This window comes from Neoarius graeffei, chromosome 24 (assembly GCF_027579695.1).
Source record: "Neoarius graeffei isolate fNeoGra1 chromosome 24, fNeoGra1.pri, whole genome shotgun sequence".
NCBI lineage: Eukaryota > Metazoa > Chordata > Actinopteri > Siluriformes > Ariidae > Neoarius > Neoarius graeffei.
Window position 1 is genome coordinate 45,600,168 of NC_083592.1, and position 27,348 is coordinate 45,627,515.

At 43.3% G+C, this 27,348-nt stretch overlaps 2 protein-coding genes and 2 pseudogenes across 2 annotated transcripts in view; all 4 read left to right on the plus strand.

Annotated features, from left to right (window-relative positions):
• Positions 1 to 4,602: 4,602 nt before the first annotated feature.
• Positions 4,603 to 5,486, plus strand: LOC132872102 (atypical chemokine receptor 2-like; annotated as a pseudogene).
• Positions 5,487 to 11,072: 5,586 nt separating this feature from the next.
• On the plus strand, positions 11,073 to 17,764 carry LOC132872368 (leukotriene B4 receptor 1-like; annotated as a pseudogene).
• Positions 17,765 to 18,962: 1,198 nt separating this feature from the next.
• On the plus strand, positions 18,963 to 19,898 carry LOC132872103 (atypical chemokine receptor 2-like). Its single transcript, XM_060906696.1, has one exon. It carries the CDS (start codon positions 18,963 to 18,965, stop codon positions 19,887 to 19,889), a length of 927 nt encoding a protein of 308 aa, XP_060762679.1. The 3' UTR covers positions 19,890 to 19,898.
• A 5,113-nt stretch (positions 19,899 to 25,011) lies between these two features.
• The window catches only part of nsmfb (NMDA receptor synaptonuclear signaling and neuronal migration factor b), a 119,117-nt gene continuing 116,780 nt past the window's right edge, over positions 25,012 to 27,348 (plus strand). Inside the window, exon 1 of the mRNA XM_060906697.1 lies at positions 25,012 to 25,082. The gene's annotated coding sequence lies outside the window, so the exon portion shown is untranslated. The remainder of the gene's footprint in view (positions 25,083 to 27,348) is intronic.

Below are 27,348 nucleotides of genomic sequence, written 5' to 3' on the forward strand. Positions count from 1 at the left end.
AAAAATCTCCCGACCCCGACCCCCCCCTCAAAAAAAAAAATCTCCTCGGATCTACACGATTCGCGTAGGTCACCCTTTTTGACTTCAAAACGGCGAATTTCGCCAAAAGGTGAGAGATTTTCATGCCTGAAAAATGACCCTTTTTGTGTTGATTTCTGGTAGGGGCATTTTTCCTTGCATAGCCTCCAGCTATCATTCTTCTCAGGAACGCATTCCAGACAGCGTTGATCTTCTGGAGTTCGATAGTGGGAAGCTCCCATGTCTGAACACTATATAATGGCCGGGAACGTACACATGCTGTCAAGATTTTTATGCGGGTATTCAGATGAATCTCGCGATCAGTAAGTACCGTACATGTTTCAGCTCGTTCCATTTTTCATACGCTGAGGCGATCCTGTGATGTATGAATGATGATTTTCCAGTGTAAGTAAGGAGGTGGCCGAGATAGCGGAACTGCCTCACATTCTTGATTTCTACACCATTGACAGTCAGTAGGCTCTTCTGATCTTTAATATTCTCCTCCATGTTGAACGCCATTGTCTCTGTCTTTTTGTAGGACATCTGTAGCCCAAATCTAGAGAACGTGTTGTCATAGATCTCTAAGATCTTCTTCAGTTCATCTACATTTTCGGAGAACACTACAATGTCGTCAGCATACATGAGCTCTGTTATTCTGGTCACGCCATACGCTGTACTGGTGCGAAGTTCACGCTGGGAAACCTCGTTTGGTATGACAAACTCGATACGTGCACCAGTCTGAGGGAACTGTTTGGAGATCTCGTGTTTAGCACATCGCATGACAAAGTCCATATACACATTGAATATTGTAGGGCTTTCAAGCGCACCTTGACGACAGGCTACATAAGTATTAAAGTAGTGACCAGTACCCTTTATACAGGCCATTGTGCCCATGTACAAGGCTTTCATAATAGAAATCAATTTGGGGCACTGGAGACGAATTTCTAGAACACGGAACAGTGCTTCTCTTGGGATCCAGTCGTATGCCGCTTTAAGGTCAATGAAGCACACATAGAGCAGGTGTTTCTCTTTTTCTATTATCTGCTGCACTATGCAGATTGCATCACAAGTTGAACGATTTTTTTCTGAAGCCAAACTGGTTTTGCATCATGATCATTTCATAAATTGGTCTTATTCGCTGAATAACAACCATAGATGTTAACTTAGAGTGTTGCAATAATAGACAGGCCTCTGTAGTTCTCTGCTAGAGACCTCAGTCCCTTCTTGTAGATACATGTGATTGAAGAAAGCAGCCACGTACTTGGGACCATAATACATTCCCAGATCATTCCCATCAGAAACACAATGTAGAGGATAAGTTGTTTCGAGTATGAATACTTTAGTTGCTCGCTGAAGATCTTGTCAGTTCCCTGGCATCTCCCATTTTTTAACTTTGACATGCTCTTCCCTAACTCTGAGGCTCCAGGTGCACTCTCATCAATACGATCTACATCGCAAGGGGGTACTATATGAGAGAAATGATCAGGGGTCAGTATCTCAGGTTGCATACTAAATGTTCTCTCTCAAGTGTTGTGCAAAATGTTCCTCCAATTTCTCTGGCTGTATAACCTGTCGACTCAGTTTTTGAAGTGCAGAATAGTCTTTAGCTAGATGGAATTCCTCTTCAGTATTCCTCTGCTCACAGGCAAAATTGATCTTACATGCTTTAACTTTATAATATGTGCTTTTCAACTTAAGACGGAGTTTACGTATCTGGTTAGACAGTTGTTTTCTTTCCATGGCATCAGTTGTTTTTCGCCTTTTCTCAAGAAGGGTAAGGAACTCCTCGTCCACCCAAGGTTTATTGTCAGTGTTTCTATGCAGTGTTGGAATCTTTTCCTCTGTGGCTGTGTGGATAGCACTGACAATATTTTGTGTGATCTCATCTATATCTTTAGTGGATGGAGGTTGCTTAAGAATATCATCAAGTTGCCTACTGTATTCAACCCTAACATCTTCAGAGTCCCTGAGTACTTGCATGTTTGGTACCTGACGGGCTCTATCGCATGACTTTTCTGAAAATGATTTTCCTTTTGCCTTTAGTTGGAAACATAACATTAAGGACCACTACCCGGTGGTCAGATTCAAAAGGAACACTGGCACTTGGATACACTCTGCAATTCTGTGAGGCTCTTTTGACAAACTATTCTCCCATTATGTAATCAAGCCATCTAAAGTATCCTGAGTTAGATTTAAAGGACCATCTATGCTGAGGTGTCTTGGTAGCAAACAAGGTGTTAAAAATATAGAGACCATTGTTTTCACCAACTTCAATAAGCTTCATGCCATTGAAACTTGTGGGCTCATCATCGTTAAATTGTCCAACACATGCCCAGCTGTTACTCTGGCTGCAATCTTTTCCTATGGTGGCATTGAAATCACCACAGACTAACTAATTTGAAGGAAGGATGTGATTTTTTTTTTGCTGTTGTTATGACCCTTGAGAGGGTATTGTAGAACAATTCTTTACTCGAGGCGGCATATGTTTCATTTGGAGAATAGCATGATACTATGGTAAGTTTAATCCCATGCAGAGCCACTCTAGCCAGAATAATTCTGCCTTCCATAAGGTGTTCAGTATCAACAAGTTTAACATGGGGTGACAACACTATTGCCACACCGGCATTAGCTTTTAATTTTAGCCCATAGTAAAAGACCCGCCAACCCTTCAGTACATCATCCCCAAACTCAACCTCTCCCAGGCCTGTCATGCGAGTTTCTTGTATACAACATATGTCATGTTGTAATTTCTTAAAGGTCCCATGGCATGAAATTTTCACTTTCTGAGGTTTTTTAACATTAAAATGAGTTCCTCTGACCTTCTTAAGTCACCCCAGTGGCTAGAAAATGTCATAATGTGTAAACCAAACTATGCCCACCCTTTGTCAACATTTGAGAATGGCGCGTCAAAATGGCGCATTGATAGGCTCTTCCCTTTACTACGTCAGCAAGGGAGATGATCCCCACGCCCCCCCCGGATTCCCACCCACTGTATGGATTGCCCGCCCAGCTCAAAAGTTGCCACCATAGATACGTCACTTCAATTTTGTAGTGAGGAGACCATAGAGGACACAACAACATGACACCACCTAAGTGAGCGAAACATGGAAGTTGCGCTGTACATGGATGTGACAACACAGAAAGGAGTCTGTTTTTACTGCCGACGGGAGAACCCCTGAAGACGCAGTGGCTTAATTTTATTTACTCCAATAATACGCCGTCGAGTCTACCTAAGACGGTGTATGTTTGTCGGAAGCATTTTCCTGATGTTTCCACAACTTGGGACAGTACAGGGCAGGCTTTGCACATCAACTGTCACTGAAGCCTGGGTCCGTACCAAGCATCCCTGCCGCATCAGCCACAAACACCGAACAAGTAAGTGTATAACTGTTAAGTCATTTTGCCATGTTTTAAAATCGGTGCATTAGCCTTGCAATGGCTACATTAGCTGTGCAGCTAAACGCTTCCTGCAGTTAGCCAGGTACTCTGCGCTACAAAACCAAAAAGCATGCAGCATGCTCTGTTAAACTGAGTTTAGTCTGGAAATTGACTAACTTATGAGCTTATGTTTGACTATTGCTCCGCAATGCATGTCTTCTGTTGGATAAGCAATATGTTGCTGTAGTTGCTGCTTCTATCCTCTTTGGTTATGGAGTGCGTGTTCAAGCCTAGGGTATTATACGTTCACACACAGGTAGCACGCCCGCAGCTTGGTCAAGCCCCTCCCCCTCCCCCATGGCCCGCCCCCACCCTCTACCCTTCCCCGCCTCCATGCTTCTCATTAGCAAAACAACGCACTGGGAAAAGGGCTGAAATGGGGCTTTCTTCCAGGAGGCTATATCTACGTGCCAAGGGTTCATTTCGAGAAAGGCTGCGGATATAACATCCGGAAACCTCCACAAGCCCGTTAAAGCATCAACAAACCACCATGCCATGGGTCCTTTAATCTGCAATACATGTTCTGCCAACTTCATCTCGCATTTTGAAGTTCTTACATTTATTGTTCCAATCTTGACACGATGGTAATTCTTAGGTTTCTGTTTTGCTTTATGATGATTTGCAGTTTGGTGGCATTCCGCCATACTCGTAAGACAATCTACTAAATGCAATTAAATGTAAATGTAAATAAATGAAACTATATAAGTGGGTAGAAGATACAATAAGATTAGCTGCAGATACTAATATCCAGATAATATTTAAATGGTCGTCCCGACTAGAGGACTAGGACTTTTCTACCTTTTAACAAAGCTACTCCAAAGATTTCTAACTGAATTTTCCAACTAAGAAGGAAGAGGCTACTTCATAACTTAGCGCCAGTGACTCCGTTAGCTCACCTAGCTGCAAAGCCAGGCTCCCCAGGGTGCACCTGTCCTATTGACGGAGGTGGAGTATGGCTTGAGTGTGAGAGGCGTTTAGGCTTATCAAGACTTACAAATTGCCTTCTAAGACTAGCAGAGAATCCGAAAGTTAACGCATCAACACTCCATGCACCCATGGCTTTTTGCACAGTGGACACCACAAACACCTACACTTCTGCTTACTCATTCAGCTCAGTTTCTCACAGCTCTATGAAAGCATCTAACAATGCAGCAACTCAACTCATCCAACAGCTCACTCACCACTCCAATCCCAACTGGAAACCTGGTTGCCAGTATTGTAATGACAATTTTCTTCATACTGGGAGTCCCTGGGAATATCGCTGTAGTGGTACGTCTGGCTGGATGGCTGAAGGGAGGGAGTTTCACCCCAAGACTGATGCTAAGCCTGGCCATATCAGATCTGCTCACTCTGCTTCCTCTGCCAATTTGGATTTGGGCATTTCTTCATGGTTGGGTCTTTGGCGTGGTCCTGTGTAAGCTTCTCTCCTATTTGTTCCACTTTAGCATGTACTGTAGCACACTGTGTGTGGTTCTGATGAGCATTCAGTGATATATACAAGTGCTGCATCCTCAGAAATGGAACAAGCTTGGCAGGAAAAGAAAGAAGATCCTCTTGAGTGGACTTTGGATCTTAAGTGGAGTAATATCGTCTTATGCTCTTGTACAACGCACTCTAAGTACAAACGAGGAAGGACAGCTTCAGTGCAAGCGACGCTACCAGAATGATGTTGGAACAGTGGCTACTTTACTATTGGAGATTGTACTGTTTACTGTTTTGTTCCCCACACTGGCTTACTTCTACTTTCATCTTCACCAAGGAGTTAATAACTCAGCTTTCTTTAGGAGTCAAGCATTGACAAAGCAGAATTGTGGCCTGTTTTCTTTATTTTTTGGTTCCCATTACTCATCTCCAATATCCCACTCGTCATTGCCGTGTTGCTTGAGAATGACCGTCTGTTAAGATCTGCAGAAGCTGCTAACAAAATTACTGCATCTCTGACTTTCATTAACAGTTGTGTGAACCCCTTCCTGTACGCTTTCTCTGCTCGGGCTGTACAGCAGCATGCAAATGGAACAGACAATACTTAATCCCTTCATGATGTAGAGGTTTGAGAGAGTTGATGATTTCTTGCTGATAGCCAGTGACTTGTTGCATGTTAAAAGGAATTGCATATACTTCTGCTTCTTATTGCAGTCTATTGTTATTGTCTTGTTTGCATCTTTTAATAGAGTATTTTAAGGGGGTTCTTATGGCCTCCTTTCTTTTTAAGCTTCTTTTTGTCACTGTGACTTTTGGTATCTTGTCTCTGTAAGCAATGTATTTGCCTGCATAAAAACCACAGGACTTCACACTTATGCCCAAGTTTTCAGTCAGTTTTTAAGCAAGCAAGCAAGCAAGCAAGCAAGCAAACAAACTTTCATATTTTCAGATGTTGAGTGCCAGCTCTCAAGCCAACCATGTCCTCTGTCTCTGCTCTTTGGTAACAAACATTAAATCGTGATTACCTGTGTTTTTATATGTCATGATATTTATACAGCATAGCTGAGTTCCTGTGTCTGAGTGGTTTTACTGTTACTTGGTTAAGATTATAAATATTATAAATGTCTTCTTGATTCTGCATAAAAGCAGGTCATGTTAATTTGCAAAAATCAGTGAGAAATAATTCTTCATTCTTCATTTCTTTTATTCACGCTTTCCTTCCTTCTGTTTTGATTGGCTAACAGACCGGTGATCAATTTGCTCATCTCATTTTACATTCTTTGTATTGTACCTCTATAAGAGTTGATGATCTCTACCTCCTCCAATATCTTCACAGAACAGCTGGGAAAGTAATCAGATATAATTCCATCATGCTCTTATAGAGATATCATCAGTTATTATCAGATGAGCCTATTACTCTTGCATTACTTAAAGAATTAGCAAACTTAGCCAAAGGTTGTTGAGGTTTAAGTAGCTTACTAAGTTTGTTGGCTAACTGTTTTAGCTAGATATTTTTTCACACATATTTCTAGCTGTGTATTTTGCTATGGAAATCTGAGTAGGTGTAGAGTAAATCCTTTCTCTTGTTGCTCTGCGCTCCCTCTGTGCAGGAGGATGACTGATACCTTGATAATCGACTGTCTCCTGATGGATTATTTGGCCATCCAATTATGAAATACTGACAAATCTGGCAACACTGCTAGTAGACTGCTAGTAGACTTCCTGGTCATTAATTTTCTCCCCGAAGCAATCATCTTAAACCTTGGGATTGAAATATTTTCTTCTAACGATATGGCAGTAATGTATACTAGATCAGCGTTACTTTTTCTAAGATCCTGTTGGCGAAATTCATCCTTGCCTTTGGCACCGTCAGAGTGGAGCGCCTTGAAATCTGCTGGTTTGTTAAAGCGTACTCGAGGAAAACGCGGCGGCATAAAGTGTAATGCAGATGGACGACAACACCGAATCCAGACTATCTCTTCTTACTACCGTAAAACTCCTGGTGTTTGGGAATCTAGTAGAAGACAAAATTCGGTGAACTACGGGAACTTATTAAATATTCAAATCGTCACCCCTTCTTCATCATTAGAAACCAACAACGTGACTCCTAGCTCCCGTGGGACCTCCTCGCATTTTGTGCCTTCCATTCTTCTATCTAATCCAATGTCGCTCGAGCCAAAGATCGATGAAATCGCTCACGCGATTACCACCATGGACGCCGAGCTGGCTCTTTTTACCGAGACATGGTTAAAGAGCTCCGTTCCTGATGAGCCGATTAATATCAATGGCTACCAGATTGGCGATCGCGTGGGCTGGCAACATGGCGGTGTGTGTTTGTACATTAAATCTTCCATCAAGTGTTCGGTTTTAACCGATTATCACCACCCTGACCATGAAGTCCTCTGGGCGGACCTAAGGCCGAGCCGTCTACCGCGTGGCTTCTCGAACATCATTGTGGGCGTGATCTATCAGTACCCTGACGCTGATGATGCAGCGATGAAGGAATATCTAATATCTTCACTCGTGTCTTTGGAAGCTTCCTACCCAAACTGTGCCTTCATCTTGGCTGGCGATTTTAATAGAACGTTTCTTCCTATGGCCCAGTCAGCGGTTAGATCGTTTAACTTGAAACCCACTGTGAATTTTCCAACTAGGGGTGACAGGACTCTGGATCAGATTTTTACGAACTTGGATGATTATTTCTCGGCTCCCACCTGTCTACCGCCATTTGGTCTCTGACCATGTGACCATCTACATGGGCCCAGGGGCGCGCAGTGCCTCGAAGCCAAAGCACAAGATCATCAAGTCGAGAGACAAGCGCCCTAGCAAAGTTAATAGTCTTGGGCGTTTTCTGATGGAAGTTCCTTGGTCCAGCTTGCTGTCGTCCGATCAGTCATGCGCGGGGAAGCTGTCGTTGCTAACCGAAGTCATCAATTGCGGTTTGGATATAATTATGCCAGTTCGCTCCATTAGAATTCACGAAACAGATCGTCCTTGGGTGTCGTCACAGCTTAAACAGCTCATTATTCGTCGCCAAAAGGCCTTCACTTCCGGTAACTTGTCTCTATTCAAGATCCTTAGAAATAAAGTTAACCGTGAGTGCAAGCGTTGTCGTAAAGTGTATTACGAGAACAAGGTGAAGGACTTGCATGATTCCAAGCCACGCAATTGGTGGAGAGGTTAAGCAGCTCTGTGGGTCCGCTAAATCATCATCAGGGCGTGACCTGACCTCTATTCTTCACCCTGACTTTGTGTGTGATGAGCTTATTCTCACAAACAAAATCAACCAGGCGTTTGTCAGTGTCATGCTTGGCTACTCTCCCTTAACTGAGTCCGTGTGCGTGGATACGAACGGCGATCAGCCCATCACAGTCACTGAGAACTCAGTGCGACGCAAATTATGTGAAATCAGTTGTGCGCGCGCCGGTGGGCCAGATGATCTTCCGAACTGGGTGCTAAGGGAATATGCTGATATTCTGGCGGCTCCGGTTGCAGATATCCTCAATTCTTCCTTCTCTGAGTGCAAGGTCCCAAGAGCTTGGAAGATTGCTGATGTTCCGCCTCTCCCAAAAGCACCCACTGTCAATGACATCAATAAAGACCTTAGACCTCTCTCTTTGACTTCAACCTTGTCTAAGGTTGCAGAGAGCTTTGTCGTCGACGAGGATCTGAAGCCTGTTTTGTTATCGGCTGTCGATCCCTCCCAGTTTGGATTCATCCCAGGGTCATGCACCACATTTGCTCTAATCTCCATGTTCCATCATTGGCTGCGAGCTACGGATGGCACTGGTTCAACTGTAAGGACTGCCCTATTAGACTTTAGGAAAGCTTTCGACCTCGTTGACCATCATATATTGGTTGGTAAGCTTCTTACTCTTGGCGTTAAACCTACAGTAGTGAACTGGGTTATTGATTTCTTAAGGAACAGATAGCAAAGGGTCAAATTAAGTGGAGTGTTCTCTGATTGGTTGGACGTTCCTGCTGGAGTGCCACAGGGGACCCGTTTAGGTCCATGGCTATTTCTAGCGATGATAAATGATCTCCGTCTCCCCGAGGAGTTCCTCATGTGGAAATTCGCCGATGACACAACGGTCTTGGAAGTTGTTCCCGCCTCCAAGCTCAGTACATTACAACAAGCGGCCGACTACATTTATGATTGGTCTCAAGAAAACCATTTGCAGCTGAATCCTACGAAGTGCAAGGAGATCCGCACGTGCTTCAAGCGTACTCCCCCTAGCTTCCCTGGGATGTCCATCGAAGGGGTAGAGTTTGAAATGGTCTCCTCAGCTAAAGTTCTTGGCGTAACCATAAGCAGTGATCTTAAATGGTCAGCGCATATTGACTTAATAACAACCAAAGCTGCCAAGAGACTTTATCTCTTAAGACAACTTAAGCACGCGGGAATAGCCCCTAGCGACCTTGTTTTGTTCTATTGCAGTGTCATTAGATCAGTTTTAGAATATGCATGCCAGGTCTCATCTCATCATCTCTAGCCGCTTTATCCTTCTACAGGGTCGCAGGCAAGCTGGAGCCTATCCCAGCTGACTACGGGCGAAAGGCGGGGTACACCCTGGACAAGTCGCCAGGTCATCACAGGGCTGACACAGACAACCATTCACACTCACATTCACACCTACGGTCAATTTAGTCACCAGTTAGCCTAACCTGCATGTCTTTGGACTGTGGGGGAAACCGGAGCACCCGGAGGAAACCCACGCGGACACGGGGAGAACATGCAAACTCCACACAGAAAGGCCCTCGCCGGCCCCGGGGCTCGAACCCAGGACCTTCTTGCTGTGAGGCAACAGCGCTAACCACTACACCACCATGCCGCCCTGCATGCCAGGTATTTCATTGTAATCTACCATTATATCTCTCGGATGAAATTGAGCGCATTCAGCATCGCGCATAAATTTTTCCTGCCTGTAGTTACAGTGAAGGCCTAGTTAAAGCTGGCCTTCCATCTTTATATGACAGAAGTCAATTGTGCAAGGAACTATTTAGCAACATTGAGCAGGGTGACCACAAACTAAGTCACCTTTTACCGGTTCGTTCTCGTCGGAATTATCATCTCAGATCCAATCGCAAGTTTGTTGTGCCCATTTTGCAAGACCAACAGATACCGAGATAGTTTTATCATTAGTCACTGTATATAGTTTTTATGGTCTCATTTTTATTTTCAACTTGTCATATTATAATATTTAATGCATATATATTTGTGTAAATATTCACGTAATTCAGTCTTTCGACTGCAAAGTGTTTTAGAAATAAACGGTCTATCTAAAGTCCAAGTGGAAATAAAATCTAAATTAATCAGAGCTTTAAGATGGTCAACCCCACTCTTGCCCATGATAAGAGCTCTCCACTCCTGTCCATTTGGCCCTGTTATGCTGAAGCAACACAGCCATTCGCTTGGAGCAAAGACCCCCAAAGACCAGGCCTCCGAAAACATGCTATTAATGTAGACATTACAGTTGTGAATGTTGCCAAGTTGCCTAATAACCCATATGAGACTTCAGTGGATTCTTCTTGAATAGTAGTTCTCTCTCTCCATCTGTGGAGACAGCCATGCCCATTCTGCAGTACCTCGTACCAAATAATCTCCATGTACATGGTTTAGGAATTCTGACACTGTGGTTGGTCTGAGGCTATTTATTTATTTATTTATTTATTGCCTGCATTAAGGATGATTACATTTGAAATTGGGTCCTTCTCTCTGTTCAGCCAGTGGACAAGGGGATCACCCATCAAGGGGTTTCAGAAAAAAAACTGTTACAGTTGGGGTCAGAGCACAGATACATCACACATGGAACAGAGAGGGTTAAGAACCCCCAACTTTCTGGTTAATCATTTTGAAAAAGTACATTTGAACTTCCATTCTGGAAATCAGCATGTAGATTTTGCAATTAATTCAACAGTAAAACATTTATAAAGCTTGAATGATGAAATCATCATGAAATCTTGCCATTAATTTCATTTCAATTAACACTGAGGACCCTTTTAAAGCTTAAAGGTATTTAAGGTCAAAATGAACACATCCAGAACTGACAAATGCCTTGTTAGGTTTTATTTTCACAAGTGTAGCTCTGATGCTTTGAATGCTATATTTATTCACACAGGTAACCACAGACGCCTGCACTTTCCCTTACTTGATCTTGAGCTTACACCCAGCTACAGCACAGATGTCTCAAACCATGCAGCAACTCAACTCAAACAGCTCACTTGCCACTCCTGTCTCAGCTGAATACCTGATTGGGAGTAGTGTACTGGCAGTTTGTTTCATACTGGGTGTACCTGGGAATATTAGAGTAGTGGTATATCTCTTTGGATGGTTGAAGGGAGACAGTTTCACCCCGAGACTGATGCTAAGTCTGGCCATATCAGATCTGCTCATTCTGCTTTCTCTGCCAGTTTGGATTTGGACTCTTCTTCATCACTGGGTCTTTGGCATGGTCCTGTGTAAGCTTCTCTCCTGTTTGGTGTACTTGTGCATGTATTGTAGCATACTACAGTGGTGCTTGAAAGTTTGTGAACCCTTTAGAATTTTCTATATTTCTGAATAAATATGACTTAAAACATCATCAGATTTTCACACAAGTCCTAAAAGTAGATAAAGAGAACCCAGTTAGACAAATGAGACAAAAATATTATACTTGGTCATTTATCTACTGAGGAAAATAATCCAATATTACATATCTCTGAGTGGCAAAAGTATGTGAACCTCTCGGATTAGCAGTTAATTTGAAGGTGAAATTAGAGTCAGGTGTTTTCAATCAATTGGGATGGCAATCAGGTGTGAGTGGGCACCCTGTTTTATTTAAAGAACCGGGATCGATCAAAGTCTGATCTTCACAACACATGTTTGTGGAAATGTATCATGGCACGAACAAAGGAGGTTTCTGAGGACCTCAGAAAAAGCGTTGTTGATACTCATCAGGCTGGAAAAGGTTACAAAACCATCTCTAAAGAGTTTGGACTCCACCAATCCACAGTCAGACAGATTGTGTACAAATGGAAGAAATTCAAGACCATTGTTACCCTCCCCAGGAGTGGTCGACCAACAACGATCACTCCAAGAGTAAGGCGTGTAATAGTCGGCGAGGTCACAAAGGACCCCAGGGTAACTTCTAAGCAACTGAAGGCCTCTCTCACATTGGCTAATGTTCATGAGTCCACCATCAGGAGAACACTGAACAACAGTGGTCTGCATGGCAGAGTTGCAAGGAGAAAGCCACTGCTCTCCAAAAAGAACATTGCTGCTTGTCTGCAGTTTGCTAAAGATCATGTGGACAAGCCAGAAGGCTATTGGAAAAATGTTCTGTGGATGGATGAGACCAAAATAGAATTTTTGTTTAAATGAGAAGCATTATGTTTGCAGAAAGGAAACCACTGCATTACAGCATAAGAACCTTATCCCAGCTGTGAAACATGGTGGTGGTAGTATCATGGTTTGGGCCTGTTTTGCTGCATCTGGGCCAGGACAGCTTGCCATCATTGATGGAACAATGAATTCTGAATTATACCAGTGAATTCTAAAGGAAAATATCAGGACATCTGTCCATGAACTGAATCTCAAGAGAAGGTGGGTCATGCAGCAAGACAACGACCCTAAGCACACAAGTCGTTCTACCAAAGAATGGTTAAAGAAGAATACAGTTAAATGTTTTGGAATGGCCAAGTCAAAGTCCTGACCTTAATCCAATCCAAATGTTGTGGAAGGACCTGAAGCGAGCAGTTCATGTGAGGAAACCCACCAACATCCCAGAGTTGAAGCTGTTCTGTACGGAGGAACGGGCTAAAATTCCTCCAGGCTGGTGTGCAGGATTGATCAGCAGTTACCGGAAACGTTTAGTTGCAGTTATTGCTGCACAAGGGGGTCACACCAGATACTGAAAGCAAAGGTTCACATACTTTTGCCACTCACAGATATGTAATATTGGGTCATTTTCCTCAATAAATAAATGACCAAGTATAATATTTTTGTCTCATTTGTTTAACTGGGTTCTCTTTATCTACTTTTCAGACTTGTGTGAAAATCTGATGATGTTTTAGGTCATATTTATGCAGAAATATAGAAAATTCTAAAGGGTTCACAAACTTTCAAGCACCATTGTATGTGGTTTTGATGAGCGTTCAGTGATATATGCAAGTGCTGCATCCTCAGAAGTGGAACAAGCTTGGCAAGAAAGGAAAGAAGATCCTCTTGATTGGAATTTGGATCTTAAGTGCAGTAATATCATCCTATGCTCCTGTACAGCACACTGTAAGTCCAAACAGGGAAGGACAGTTTCAGTGCAGTCTACATTACCGGAACGATGTTGAAAGAGTGGGTACTTTACTCTGGGAGATTATAATATTTGTGGTTTTGTTCCCCACACTGGCTTACTTCTACTTTCATCTTCAGCGAAGAGTTAATAACTCAACATTCTTTCGCAGTCAAGCATTGACAAAGCTGGTGACCAGAATTGTGGCCTGTTTCTTTATTTTTTAGTTCCCATTACTCATCTCCAACATTATGATTGTCACTGCTGTGTTGCTTGGGAATGACAGTCTTAGACTGGTACCAAAATTCAAAAAAGTGCTTATTTAAGGAGTTAAAGGCATTTGAGACAAAGTCGGCAAACAGTCTTTTGTCAATTTGGGTGTGCCGAATTCAAATCTGCAATATGCCAAGCTCTATCTGACCTCTATTGACCTCTAGAGGTCATTGAACTTTGGGCCTGTAAACATCTCAGCTGAACCCAGTTTCTCAGCTTTCTAAGGAATGAAATGTACTAAAAATGATTAATGAAGTTAGCAAATGGCCTTGTTTGTTAAATGTTTGGGTGCTGAATTCATTTTTCATTTGTAAAACGACATATGACCTCTGATAACCTCAAGGTCATTAAACTTGTCCTATAGGCCTATGCATTTAGCAGCATTTTTAAACTGACTTTACTCCCCCAAAAAGAATATGAACAGACAAAAAACAAATAGAAAGGAACAAATACAACATTAAATGCCAGTCCATGTACATGTGACTTACTTTTCACAATGAGAATGCCTAAGCGATCACCTTACATAACATCTCTCCAGTGGCCCAGTTGAGGTGAGGACTGTGCTGGCGGAGCCATGGATAGCCCAGGATGAGAGGTTGGCCGGGGGAATGGAACAGGTGAAATTGGATGGTTTTGTGGTGGTTGCCTGACAGAGTCATTGGAACAGGGGCAGTGAGGCAGGTGACGGTGCCAAGGAGATGGCCATCCAGCCCCCTGGCTGGAACGGGAGAGGATAGGTGGTGGCTTCGCAGTCCCAACTGGTGCACAAGCTCAGTGTCCATGATGTTAGCCTCGGCGCCAGAGTCAACCAGGGCGGCCAGGGTGTGGGTGGAATCTGACAGACGAAGGCAAACTTGGAGCATAGGTTTCTGGCTGGTGGAGGATTGGAGGATCATTGAACCCAACCGGGCCCCTCCTATGTCCGGTGAGCTCTGGCTTCTCCGTGCGGTGATGACTGGCTGAGTCCGGCAGGCCCTCTCTCGTCAACGGGTCTGGACCCGGTGGTCAATGCGGACAGCCAGGGCGATGGCCTCGTCGAGTGTCGACGGTTGCTCGTACGAGACCAATTCGTCCTTCATGTAGTCGGCCAGGTTGTGCAGAAAGGCATTCACCAGCGCCTGCATGTTCCACTTGCTGCGCCGGGCCAAGGTCTGGAAATCGATCGAGTAGTCAGCCACTGTACGTCTGCCTTGGCGAATACTTATCAGTCCTCCGGCTGCCTCTACTGATGATGAGCCCGGGTCGAAGACCTTAATCATCTCCGCAGCAAACAGGGAGAAGGAGGCACACGCCAGTGTCCGGCGTTCATACTCAGCAGTCCCCCACAGGCGGGCGTGGCCAGTCAGATGAGTGATGACGAAGGCCACCTTCACTGCCTCCGACGCAAAGGTTCTGGGCTGTAGGTCGAAGATCAACTGGCAGCTGGTCAGGAAAGCACGGACTTGGGAGGGGTCACTGTCAAAGCACTCTGGACTGCCAACCTTGGGTTCCGGGGCATCGAGTGCAGCAGGAGCACCTCCCGGAGGCCCAGGGGGTGCTAGGGCGGTGAGCAGCTGGAATGCTTGGTCCAGTTGTTGTTGCTGGCTATGCTGGATCAGGGCTGTAACGTCGGCAGACATCTGGCTGACATCCCCTTCAGTGCGCTGCAGCCGGTCTAGGGCAGAGGGCTAGGGCAGGAGATAGAGAGCAGGCTGGAACACAGAGTCACAAATCAGGTAGCAAGATAGGAGGCAGAAATGCAGGGTCAGGTACCAGGGCAGAAGAGTAGGGCTCCAGGCAGGGTAGCTCACACCAGGCAGATGGAGAGGCAGGCGAGCAGCCGGGCTAGGCAAGCTGGAGATCAGGCGAAGGTACAGGAGGGGCAGGCAAGAGGCAGAGTCGACAGAACAGAAGGCAGATCAGGTTACCAGGGCTGGAGAGCAGACAGAGTCAGACAGAACAGGAAATCTTCAGGAGTCAGAGTAGTAGGAACACAGAGCAGGTTATCAGGCTGAGAGTTGCAGACGATCTGACACAGGAGCTAGGGAGAACTGCAGCTTAAATATACACGGGGGAGAGCAGGTGATCGGCAACAGCCAATGACAGTCACTGAAAGATAATAAGAGGAAGTGAGTGCGGGCGTGGCCGGTAATGCTGAGTGGAGATGTTACCTGAGAGCACGGGCACAGATAGAGGGGGGGACGGGGGGGATTCGTCCCACCCAGATTTAAATTCACCTCGTTCGGTCCCCCCCACTTATAGGGAGGAAAAAACGTCTATGCTGTCTTTCTTTGCATAAGGCAAACCTCACGGAAAAATCAAAAGACTAATTACCATTCGGTTTATTGAGGTGCACAGCAGTACATACAGTTGCAACTGCACAGACTGCATAGGTTGCGAGCTCGAGCTTGGTTGCTATGGTTACCCACAAGTTTGACAGGCATATCGGGGACAGCGCCTCCTAGTTCAGGACCCCAACACGGCATGATGAAGGGTGCCAAAAGGCAGAAAACGATTGCATCGTTTAAAAAAAAAAAGACTGTAAGTAAACTGTGCCTTACTTTATCATATCACCTTGCAATTTTTTGATAGTCTGTTCAAAGTAATGTCGTAGTGAAAGTAAAATCGTACGGAGTAGAGAAGCCTTTCTGGTAGCCTCCTTCTTTCGGTGGTAGCCTGTAGATACAGTGCTCAGAAGGCAGTTTTAATGTTTAATCTGGCGTTCCCTGCCATAATTTCAGCGAGCATAGTGTTTCATAAGGAAACTTTGCGAAGAGTTGTTGACTGACTGCCGCTCACGCAACACACAGGCATAGTTAGAAAGTCAGGATGCACTGGTTTACACTTTACACACACATACGTAGCCCAGCCTCTCGCTATGGTTAACAGTTGGAACTTAGCGGTTTTAAAACTAGTTTTGCAGTTTTGCAATTTCTGTGCGGGATGATAATGTGTAAACTTTGGATTTCCATAGGCTATGTTAAAATGTTCTCATTGTCCTGGCCTGCAGGTAGTTCCTGGTGATAGCAGTGAGGGAGGTGAAATAACATGTATACACACTACCGTTCAAAAGTTTGGGGTCACCCAGACAATTTTGTGTTTTCCATGAAAAGTCACACTTTTATTTACCACCATAAGTTGTAAAATGAATAGAAAATATAGTCAAGACATTTTTCTGGCCATTTTGAGCATTTAATCGACCCCACAAATGTGATGCTCCAGAAACTCAATCTGCTCAAAGGAAGGTCAGTTTTATAGCTTCTCTAAAGAGCTCAACTGTTTTCAGCTGTGCTAACATGATTGTACAAGGGTTTTCTAATCATCCATTAGCCTTCTGAGGCAATGAGCAAACACATTGTACCATTAGAACACTGGAGTGAGAGTTGCTGGAAATGGGCCTCTATACACCTATGGAGATATTGCACCAAAAACCAGACATTTGCAGCTAGAATAGTCATTTACCACATTAGCAATGTATAGAGTGGATTTCTGATTAGTTTAAAGTGATCTTCATTGAAAAGAACAGTGCTTTTCTTTCAAAAATAAGGACATTTCAAAGTGACCCCAAACTTTTGAATGGTAGTGTGTGTGTGTATATATCTCATCTCATCTCATTATCTCTAGCCGCTTTATCCTTCTACAGGGTCGCAGGCAAGCTGGAGCCTATCCCAGCTGACTACGGGCGAAAGGCGGGGTACACCCTGGACAAGTCGCCAGGCCATCACAGGGCTGACACATAGACACAGACAACCATTCACACTCACATTCACACCTACGGTCAATTTAGAGTCACCAGTTAACCTAACCTGCATGTCTTTGGACTGTGGGGGAAACCGGAGCACCCGGAGGAAACCCACGCGGACACGGGGAGAACATGCAAACTCCGCACAGAAAGGCCCTCGCCGGCCCCGGGGCTCGAACCCAGGACCTTCTTGCTGTGAGGCGACAGCGCTAACCACTACACCACCGTGCCGCCCCGTGTGTGTATATATATATATATATATATATATAAAATATACACACAAACACTATATATATATATATATATATATATATATATATATATATATATATATATATATATATACACAAAATGGAATCATTTGCTGACAGCTCAGTCCCCCCCAGTTCAAAAATCCTATCTGCGCCCCTGCCTGAGAGAGAAGCCCACAGGTAGGACCATGACAGTACCAGTCTATCTGTTAAGATCTGCAGAATCTGGTGACAATATTACTGCAGCTTTGACTTTCATTAACAGTTGTGTGAACCACTTCTTGTACGCTTTCTCTGCTTGGGCTACACAGAACCACACAACTGGAACAGAAAATACTAATGTAGGAGGTTTGAGAGAGTTTATGAATTCTCACTGACAGACAGTGACTTGTTGCATTTTAAAAAGATTTTCATATAATTCTACTTATTATTGCATCTATTGTTATGATTGGTTTTGCTACTTTTTATCATTTATTTTAAACGGGTTCTTATGGCCTCCTTTGTTGAGTACTTTTTGTCACTGTGACTTTTGGTTTCTTGACTCTGTAAACAATGTATTTACCTGTATAAAAACTACAGGACTTCATACTTATGCTCAAGTTTTCCATCAGTTTTTTTTAGATAGATAGATAGATAGATAGATAGATAGATAGATAGATAGATTTTAATCTTTGCAGATGTTGAGTTCCAGCTCTCATACCAACCACAACCTTTTTCTCTGCTCTTTGGTCACAAACAGTAAACCATGGTTTCCTGTATTTTTATACATCATGACATTTGTACAGCATTTCCGAGTTCCTATGCTGATATGCCGCTCTAACCTCAACAACAAACTGAAGCTTGACCTGTTCTGATTTGTCATGGAACCCATACTCCTTTACATTGCTGAGACATCGACGCTAACCCTGTCCATTTGGCCCTGTTATGCTGAAGCAACACAGCCATTCGCTTGGAGCAAAGACCTCCAAAGACCAGCACCGTCACCTCACAGCAAGAAAGTTCTGGGTTTGAGCCCAGCAGCTGACAGGGGCTTTTTTGTGTGGAGTTTGCATGTTCTTCCTGTGTCTGTATGGGTTTCCTCTGGGTGCTCCGGTTTCCCCCACAGTCCAAAGACTAAGAGGTGAGGCTAATTGGTGGCTCTAAATTGACCGTAGGTGTGAATGGGAGTGTGAATGGTTGTGTGTCTCTATGTGTCAGTCCTGCAATGATCTGGTGATTTGTCCAGGGTGTACCCTGCCTCTCGCCCATAGTCAGCTGGGATAGTCTCCAGCTTGCCTGCGACCCTGCACAGGATAAGCGGTTACGGAGGATGGATGGATGGATATTTAATCATGAAATCTTGCATTTAATTTCATGTTAATTGACACTGATGACACTTTTAAAGCTTAAAGGTATTTAAGGTCAAAATTAATGCATCCAGAACTGACAAATGCCTTGTTAGGTTTTATTTCCGTAAGTGTAGCTATGATTCCTGTAATGCTATATTTACCGATATAGGTAACCACAGACACCTACACTTCCCCTTACTTCATCACCTCAAGTTTACATCCGGGTACAGTGCAGATGTGTTTAACAATGCAGCAACTCAACTCATCCAGCAGCTCACTCACCACTCCTGTCTCAACTGCAAACCTGATTGCCAGTATTGTTCTGGCAATTTGCTTCATACTGGGAGTCCCTGGGAATATTGCTGTAGTGGTACGTCTGGCTGGATGGATAAAGGAAGGCAGTTTCACCCCGATACTGATGCTAAGCCTGGCCATATCAGATCTGCTCACTCTGCTTTCTCTGCCAGTTTGGATTTGGACTCTTCTTCATCACTGGGTCTTTGGCGTGGTCCTGTGTAAGCTTCTCTCCTATTTGGTGTACTTAAGCCTGTACAGTGGCATACTATGTGTGGTTTTGATGAGCGTTCAGCGATATATGCAAGTGCTGCATCCTCAGAAATGGAACAAGCTTGGCAAGAAAGGAAAGAAGATCCTCTTGTTTGGAATTTGGATCTTGAGTGCAGTACTATCGTCCTATGCTCTTGTACAACGCACTGTAAGACCAAACAGGGAAGGACACTTTCAGTGCAAGCGAAGCTACCAGAACAGTATTGAAAGAGTGGCTACTTTAATCTGGGAGATTATAATATTTCTGGTTTTATTCCCCACACTGACTTACTTCTACTTTCATCTTCACCAAGGAGTTAATAACTCAGCTTTCTTTAGCAGTCAATCATTGACAAAGCTCGTGACCAGAATTGTGGCCTGTTTCTTTATTTTTTGGTTCCCGTTAGTCATCTCCAATATTGTGCTCATCATTGCTGTGTTGCTTTGGAATGACCGTCTGTTAAGATCTGCAGAATCTGCTGACAATATTACTGCAGCTTTGGCTTTCATTAACAGTTGTGTGAACCCCTTCCTGTACGCTTTCTCTGCTCGGGCTGTACAGGAACATGGAACTGGAACAGAAAATACTGATGTTGGAGGTATGATGGTGTTTATGAATTCTCACTGACAGACAGTAACTTCTTGCATTTTAAAAAGATTAGCATATAATTCTACGTATTATTGCATCTATTGTTACTATCTGTTTGCAACTTTTAATAGAGTATTTTAAAGGGGTTCTCATGGCCTCTTTTTTTTTAAACTACCTTTTGTTCCTGTGACTTTTGGTATCTTGACGCTGTAAGCAATGTATTTACCTGTACAAAAATCTCAGGACTTCACACTTCTGCTCAAGCTTTCAGTCAGCTTTTAAATAAATAAATAAATAAATAAATAAATAAATCTTACTCTTTGTAGATATTGAGTGCCAGCTCTCTTGCCAACCATGTCTTCTTTTTCTGCTCTTTGGTAACAAACATTAAACCATGATTTCCTGTATTTTTATACATCATGAACTTTACACAGCATAGCCTAATTCCTAATACAAGATCTCCATGTGGCCATGGCTGACAGGAAGGTGTGGAGTGATGCTGTAAGATGAAGTTCAGCTGAGGCTTATTTTCTTTTATTCATTCTTTTCTTTCTTCTATTTTGACTGTCTAACATATCGGTGATCAATTTGATCATCTCATTATATATTTTCTGTATTAAGAGTTGATTTAACTCTACTTCCTCCAATATATTCACAGAACAGCTGGGAAATAATCAGATATAATTTCATCATAGGTTTTCAGCGTGGACCTTAGGTTATTATCAGCTGAGTCTCTTACTCAAATCATAAACACTATGTCTAAGGGAGTGCCCACTGTGCCATGAGTGACAACGAGAAAGAGATGGAATGTCGTTTTTTTTTTTTAAACTTAAATTATTTTTATAGCAGTGGCGGCTGCTGGTTTTTAAAACAGGGGAAGCCCATTTTACGCATTCATCGTAAAACCTGTAGGCCGGATATCAAAGCATAGAAAGGTGTGCCCCATTAGCATAGTGAACTAGACAACCCTACCTAGTGGCAGAAAGTATTTTTGCTTGTACATTTCATGTTATAGTCTGGCTTGCCAGGCTAGTGCCTCATATCCTTAATCAAAAATATCAAACATCCAAAAATCACTGGCTATTCAACGAAGAGCCTTGAACATCATACTCTGATATGCAACACAGAGTCTTTAACACAACACCCAGCTGTGCAACACATCCTTGAACATCTTCTGCAACACAGTCTGGAAATTCATAAACAGGTAGGCTATGCAACACACAGAACCTTGAATATTATACCCAGGTATAACCTATAACACAGAGCCCACCATTCTCTTAACATTACTGAACAATATACACACTTCAGATTCATGAACATTATATGATGCACACTATTTATACACAAATTCTGCCCTCCGCTCCTTTTCCAGAAAATGGTCTGTGACCCTGTCATACTAGCTGGTTGTGCTTTCCAGAGACTTCACCAATTTCTGTTAGCAGCTAGCACTGCAGATCCCAATAAGGCTCAAGCTAGCCTACAACCAGATTGAACTACAAATGAAATAAACGAGTGAATTCGCGAATGATCAAACTGATAGAATGGATGAAAGTTAACGGAGCACAACTAGTAATATTTACATTTATTTACAGAGTAATGTACAGAGACATCAATGAGAAGAAACGTTTATATGAAAAGAAAGTCGGACAGCACTTTGGCACACGACTACACTTTCTCGACATCCGCTGGGGACTGACTGATCATACTTCCGTGTTCCTCGCCGACGCCGAAGTACAGAGCCCGCCCTCCTCATGTCTTTCAAACACTACCTCCAATAATCCTTCATCATCCCAGCTTCTTGTCCCTCCCACTGTCTCGTTTAGTCCCAGAGAAGCCCGGCTTCCCTGGAAGTGACGATTTTGTCGATTTTAACCAATAACAACTAGCCGAAATTGGCTGTTCAGAGCCCTCTCATAGACTGCAACGGATACCCGGCTGCCAGCCATAGAACCCATTGAAATAAGAAAGGTTACAGCCAGTGTTGCCAGATTGGGCAGTTTTAAGTGCATTTTGGCGGGTTTTGAACATATTTTGGCTGGAAAATGTCAGCAGTATCTGGCAACGCTGGTTACAGCCTGGCAGCAAAGGTGATTCTCGTAGCGAACTGCAAGTTCGTCAGACATCACTCAAATAAGTTACAGGATAGTTATGAACATAAATACAATCTTGGGCATATATTATGTTATGCAAGTTATTGTTTTAATGAGAATTCAACGTCGTAGATGCCGCAGTTTGGGGAGAGAATTTTAGGGGAAGCTCGGCTTCCCTTGTTGTCTCTGAGAAATCGCCCCTGGTTTATAGTATAAATTTATATTGGTGGGGCACCTTGGTTGTTCTTGATGAGCTTTATACTTATATACTTTTATTGACTGTACAATACAGAAGCAATAGATTGTGAAAAAAGCGAGAGATGAGATGCCGTCACCGTCACAGTGGTGAAGCTGAGACACGTTCACTGTGAAATATCGAAAAAATGAAACATCAAACAAAATCACCGAATGACTTCCTGTTAAGAAGCAATAAGACCTTACAGTTCATACTGCTGCCATTGCTGGAAAATGTCCCACAGCCTGTCATAGCCTGAGGAAGAGTGAATAACTGATTCTCTTCAGAGAATACACAGAGGGCCTCTCTGATGGCCTGGAAATTTATATTCTGTCCATCTTATCCTACAGTACATATGCAGTCAAATACACAATTATTGGTCATCTTTAAGATAATTGGCCAAGAATATTTAATACAGTAGTACAATGATTAATTTTTTCACCACTTCTAGTATTCACACTTTCTCTGAAAATTCTATAAAATTATTCACAATAATAATTTTCAAAACATCTGTCAGTCAAACACTGATCACCTTGATTTTATGATTTCTATCCTGATGAGAGTAGTCTGTACCAAGGTGACGTTGTCCCCATTCACAGAGCATGAGGGCTCACTGATTACTTTAAGAGGATGCAAAATGATGCAAATCATATGCTATAGTCTTCACAATCACCAGATTTCCACCCAGTTGAACACCTAGGAGAGACGTAGCTGTCATTTCAGCACCAGAGTTGACACTGGACTATGCTTCCCAGAATGCACTGCAGCCTACAAATATGGCCAGCATGGACTACAGCACCCATTACACCCACTACACACCTGTTTCACATTGCACACCATCACAGTCACACTCTTTAATGACTCTAACTGTGAGGTAGTGTTTAAGCATAAACATGTCTGATTTTACTAAGCTGTTTGTTTCTCATTTCAATATTTTTTTGTTTGCTGTTTGCCTGGTTCACATGTCCTTTCCTTTGTCTATGCTTAGCTGTTTACACATCGCCTGACCTTCTGCCTGTTTTCGACCATGATTTTGCTTCATGAATTTCGATCTGTTTGCTAATTTGTAAATAAACTAATTCTGCTTTTGCATCCACCTCCAGCTTTACCTGACATTAGTCTTGGTCATTAAGACCATAGGACTCGTCTGGTCTTGAGATATTTTCTGATTTGACATGGACTTGTTTCAGGCTTATTGACATTTACACTTGGACTTATCTAGGATTTGGACAGTTCTATCATTGAATATTTTCTTGATCTTGATGAAGAATTTCCATCCATCCATCCATTATCCATAATCGCTTATCCTGCGCAGGGTCACAGGCAAGCTGGAGCCTATCCCAGCTGACTATGGGTGAGAGGTGGGGTACACCCTGAAGAAATCACCAGGTCATCGCAGGGCTGACACATAGAGATAAACAACCATTCACATTCACACCTACAGTCAATTCAGAGCCACCAATTAGCCTAGCCTGCATGTCTTTGGACTGTGGGGGAAACCAGAGCACCCGGAGGAAACCCATGCAGACACAAGGAGAACACGCAAACTCCACACAGAAAGGTCCCCGTCGGCCACTGGGCTCAAACCCAGAACCTTCTTGCTGGGAGGCGACAGTGCTAACCACTACCTTGACCAAGAATTTGTATAATTAATTTCTTTTGTATTTTATTTTTGAATGCCAAACTGTCTGAAAAGAAGTAATTACTTCCTCTAGAAATCAGCCTGGGGTGGCATGGTGGTGTCGTGGTTAGTGCTGTCGCCTCACAGCAAGAAGGTCCGGGTTCGAGCCCCGTGGCCGGCGAGGGCCTTTCTGTGTGGAGTTTGCATGTTCTCCCCATGGCCGGCGAGGGCCTTTCTGTGCGGAGTTTGCATGTTCTCCCCGTGTCCGCGTGGGTTTCCTCCGGGTGCTCCGGTTTCCCCCACAGTCCAAAGACATGCAGGTTAGGTTAACTGGTGACTCTAAATTGACCGTAGGTGTGAATGTGAGTGTGAATGGTTGCCTGTGTCTATGTGTCAGCCCTGTGATGACCTGGCGACTTGTCCAGGGTGTACCCCACCTTTTGCCCGTAGTCAGCTGGGATAGGCTCCAGCTTGCCTGCGACCCTGTAGAACAGAAGAAAGCAGCTAGAGATGATGAGATGAGAAGAGATGAGAAATCAGCCTAATCATAGCTACAATGCACAAATGAAGCCAAGTAGTGAGGTTTTAGTAGCAGTCTTGAGACTGTCTCACTATCAGAATCATTGACTTGCCGGTGTCTGCTTTAAGACACTTGTCTTGGCTTGATCTTAGCTAGTCCTGCTTCTGGACTTATCTTGGACCAGACAGTGGCATTCTTGACTACAGCCTTATTGGCCATGCACTCATTCCTTCCTTTCTTCTTTCCTCCCTGATCTAATTTTTTTCTCCTTCCATCCTTCCTTCCCTTTAAACACCTTCTTTTCTTCATATTTTTTTTTGTTATTTTGCTCACTTCTCCTTCCCATATACATTGTGGATGGCTCTTTTAACAAGATGATAAATATACATCAATCAACTCAAGGCAGAAATGTCTGGAAGATGCTTTACAAGAGCAAAAGAGTTTTGAATGGGGCAAGAATCTCTATTGTGTAACAGTGAAGTGTTACAAATGTTAAACATGCAGGGAACGATGTGCTATACAGTACATACTGTGATTGTGTGAGTGAGTGATGTGTTATACAGTAGTGAAGTCAAGTTTATTTGTATAACGCTTTTAACAATAAACATTGTCGCAAAGCACCTTTACAGAATTTGAACTACTTAAAATATGAGCTAATTTTATCCCCAATCTATTCCCAACGAGGACGCCAGTGGCGACAGTGGCAAGGAAAATCTCCCTCAGACGACACGAGGAAGAAACCTCGAGAGGAACCAGACTCAGAAAGGTTGTATACAGTACATACAGTGAGTGTGAGTGAGTGATGTTATACAGTACATAGTGAGTGAGTGAGTGAGTGAGTGAGTGAGTGAGTGAGTGAGTGAGTGGTGTGTTATACAGTACATGCAGTGAGTGAGTGAGTGGTGTGTTATACAGTACATGCAGTGAGTGAGTGAGTGGTGTGTTATACAGTACATACAGTGAGTGAGTGAGTGGTGTGTTATACAGTACATACAGTGAGTGAGTGAGTGGTGTGTTATACAGTACATACAGTGAGTGAGTGAGTGGTGTGTTATACAGTACATGCAGTGAGTGAGTGAGTGGTGTGTTATACAGTACATACAGTGAGTGAGTGAGTGGTGTGTTATACAGTACATGCAGTGAGTGAGTGAGTGGTGTGTTATACAGTACATACAGTGAGTGAGTGAGTGGTGTGTTATACAGTACATGCAGTGAGTGAGTGAGTGGTGTGTTATACAGTACATGCAGTGAGTGAGTGGTGTGTTATACAGTACATAGAGTGAGTGAGTGAGTGGTGTGTTATACAGTACATACAGTGAGTGAGTGAGTGGTGTGTTATACAGTACATGCAGTGAGTGAGTGAGTGGTGTGTTATACAGTACATACAGTGAGTGAGTGAGTGGTGTGTTATACAGTACATGCAGTGAGTGAGTGAGTGGTGTGTTATACAGTGAGTGAGTGAGTGGCGTGTTATACAGTACATGCAGTGAGTGAGTGAGTGGTGTGTTATACAGTACATACAGTGAGTGAGTGAGTGGTGTGTTATACAGTACATGCAGTGAGTGAGTGGTGTGTTATACAGTACATGCAGTGAGTGAGTGAGTGGTGTGTTATATAGTGAGTGAGTGAGTGGTGTGTTATACAGTACATACAGTGAGTGAGTGAGTGAGTGGTGTGTTATATAGTGAGTGAGTGAGTGAGTGAGTGGTGTGTTATACAGTACATACAGTGAGTGAGTGAGTGGTGTGTTATACAGTACATGCAGTGAGTGAGTGAGTGGTGTGTTATACAGTACATGCAGTGAGTGAGTGAGTGGTGTGTTATACAGTACATGCAGTGAGTGAGTGAGTGGTGTGTTATACAGTACATGCAGTGAGTGAGTGGTGTGTTATACAGTACATGCAGTGAGTGAGTGAGTGGTGTGTTATATAGTGAGTGAGTGAGTGGTGTGTTATACAGTACATACAGTGAGTGAGTGAGTGAGTGGTGTGTTATATAGTGAGTGAGTGAGTGAGTGGTGTGTTATACAGTACATACAGTGAGTGAGTGAGTGGTGTGTTATACAGTACATACAGTGAGTGAGTGAGTGGTGTGTTATACAGTACATGCAGTGAGTGAGTGAGTGGTGTGTTATATAGTGAGTGAGTGAGTGGTGTGTTATACAGTACATACAGTGAGTGAGTGAGTGGTGTGTTATATAGTGAGTGAGTGAGTGGTGTGTTATACAGTACATACAGTGAGTGAGTGAGTGGTGTGTTATACAGTACATGCAGTGAGTGAGTGAGTGGTGTGTTATACAGTACATACAGTGAGTGAGTGGTGTGTTATACAGTACATGCAGTGAGTGAGTGAGTGGTGTGTTATACAGTACATGCAGTGAGTGAGTGAGTGGTGTGTTATACAGTACATACAGTGAGAGTGAGTGGTGTGTTATACAGTACATGCAGTGAGTGAGTGAGTGGTGTGTTATACAGTACATGCAGTGAGTGAGTGAGTGAGTGGTGTGTTATACAGTACATGCAGTGAGTGAGTGAGTGGTGTGTTATACAGTACATGCAGTGAGTGAGTGAGTGGTGTGTTATATAGTGAGTGAGTGAGTGGTGTGTTATACAGTACATACAGTGAGTGAGTGAGTGGTGTGTTATATAGTGAGTGAGTGAGTGGTGTGTTATACAGTACATACAGTGAGTGAGTGAGTGGTGTGTTATACAGTACATACAGTGAGTGAGTGAGTGGTGTGTTATACAGTACATGCAGTGAGTGAGTGAGTGGTGTGTTATACAGTACATACAGTGAGTGAGTGAGTGGTGTGTTATACAGTACATGCAGTGAGTGAGTGAGTGGTGTGTTATACAGTACATACAGTGAGTGAGTGAGTGGTGTGTTATACAGTACATGCAGTGAGTGAGTGAGTGGTGTGTTATACAGTACATACAGTGAGTGAGTGAGTGGTGTGTTATACAGTACATACAGTGAGTGAGTGAGTGGTGTGTTATACAGTACATGCAGTGAGTGAGTGAGTGGTGTGTTAT

Excerpts from the sequence above, each read along its gene's own strand:
- LOC132872103 (XM_060906696.1), top strand. The coding sequence starts at position 18,963 with ATGCAGCAACTCAACTCATCCAGCAGCTCACTCACCACTCCTGTCTCA.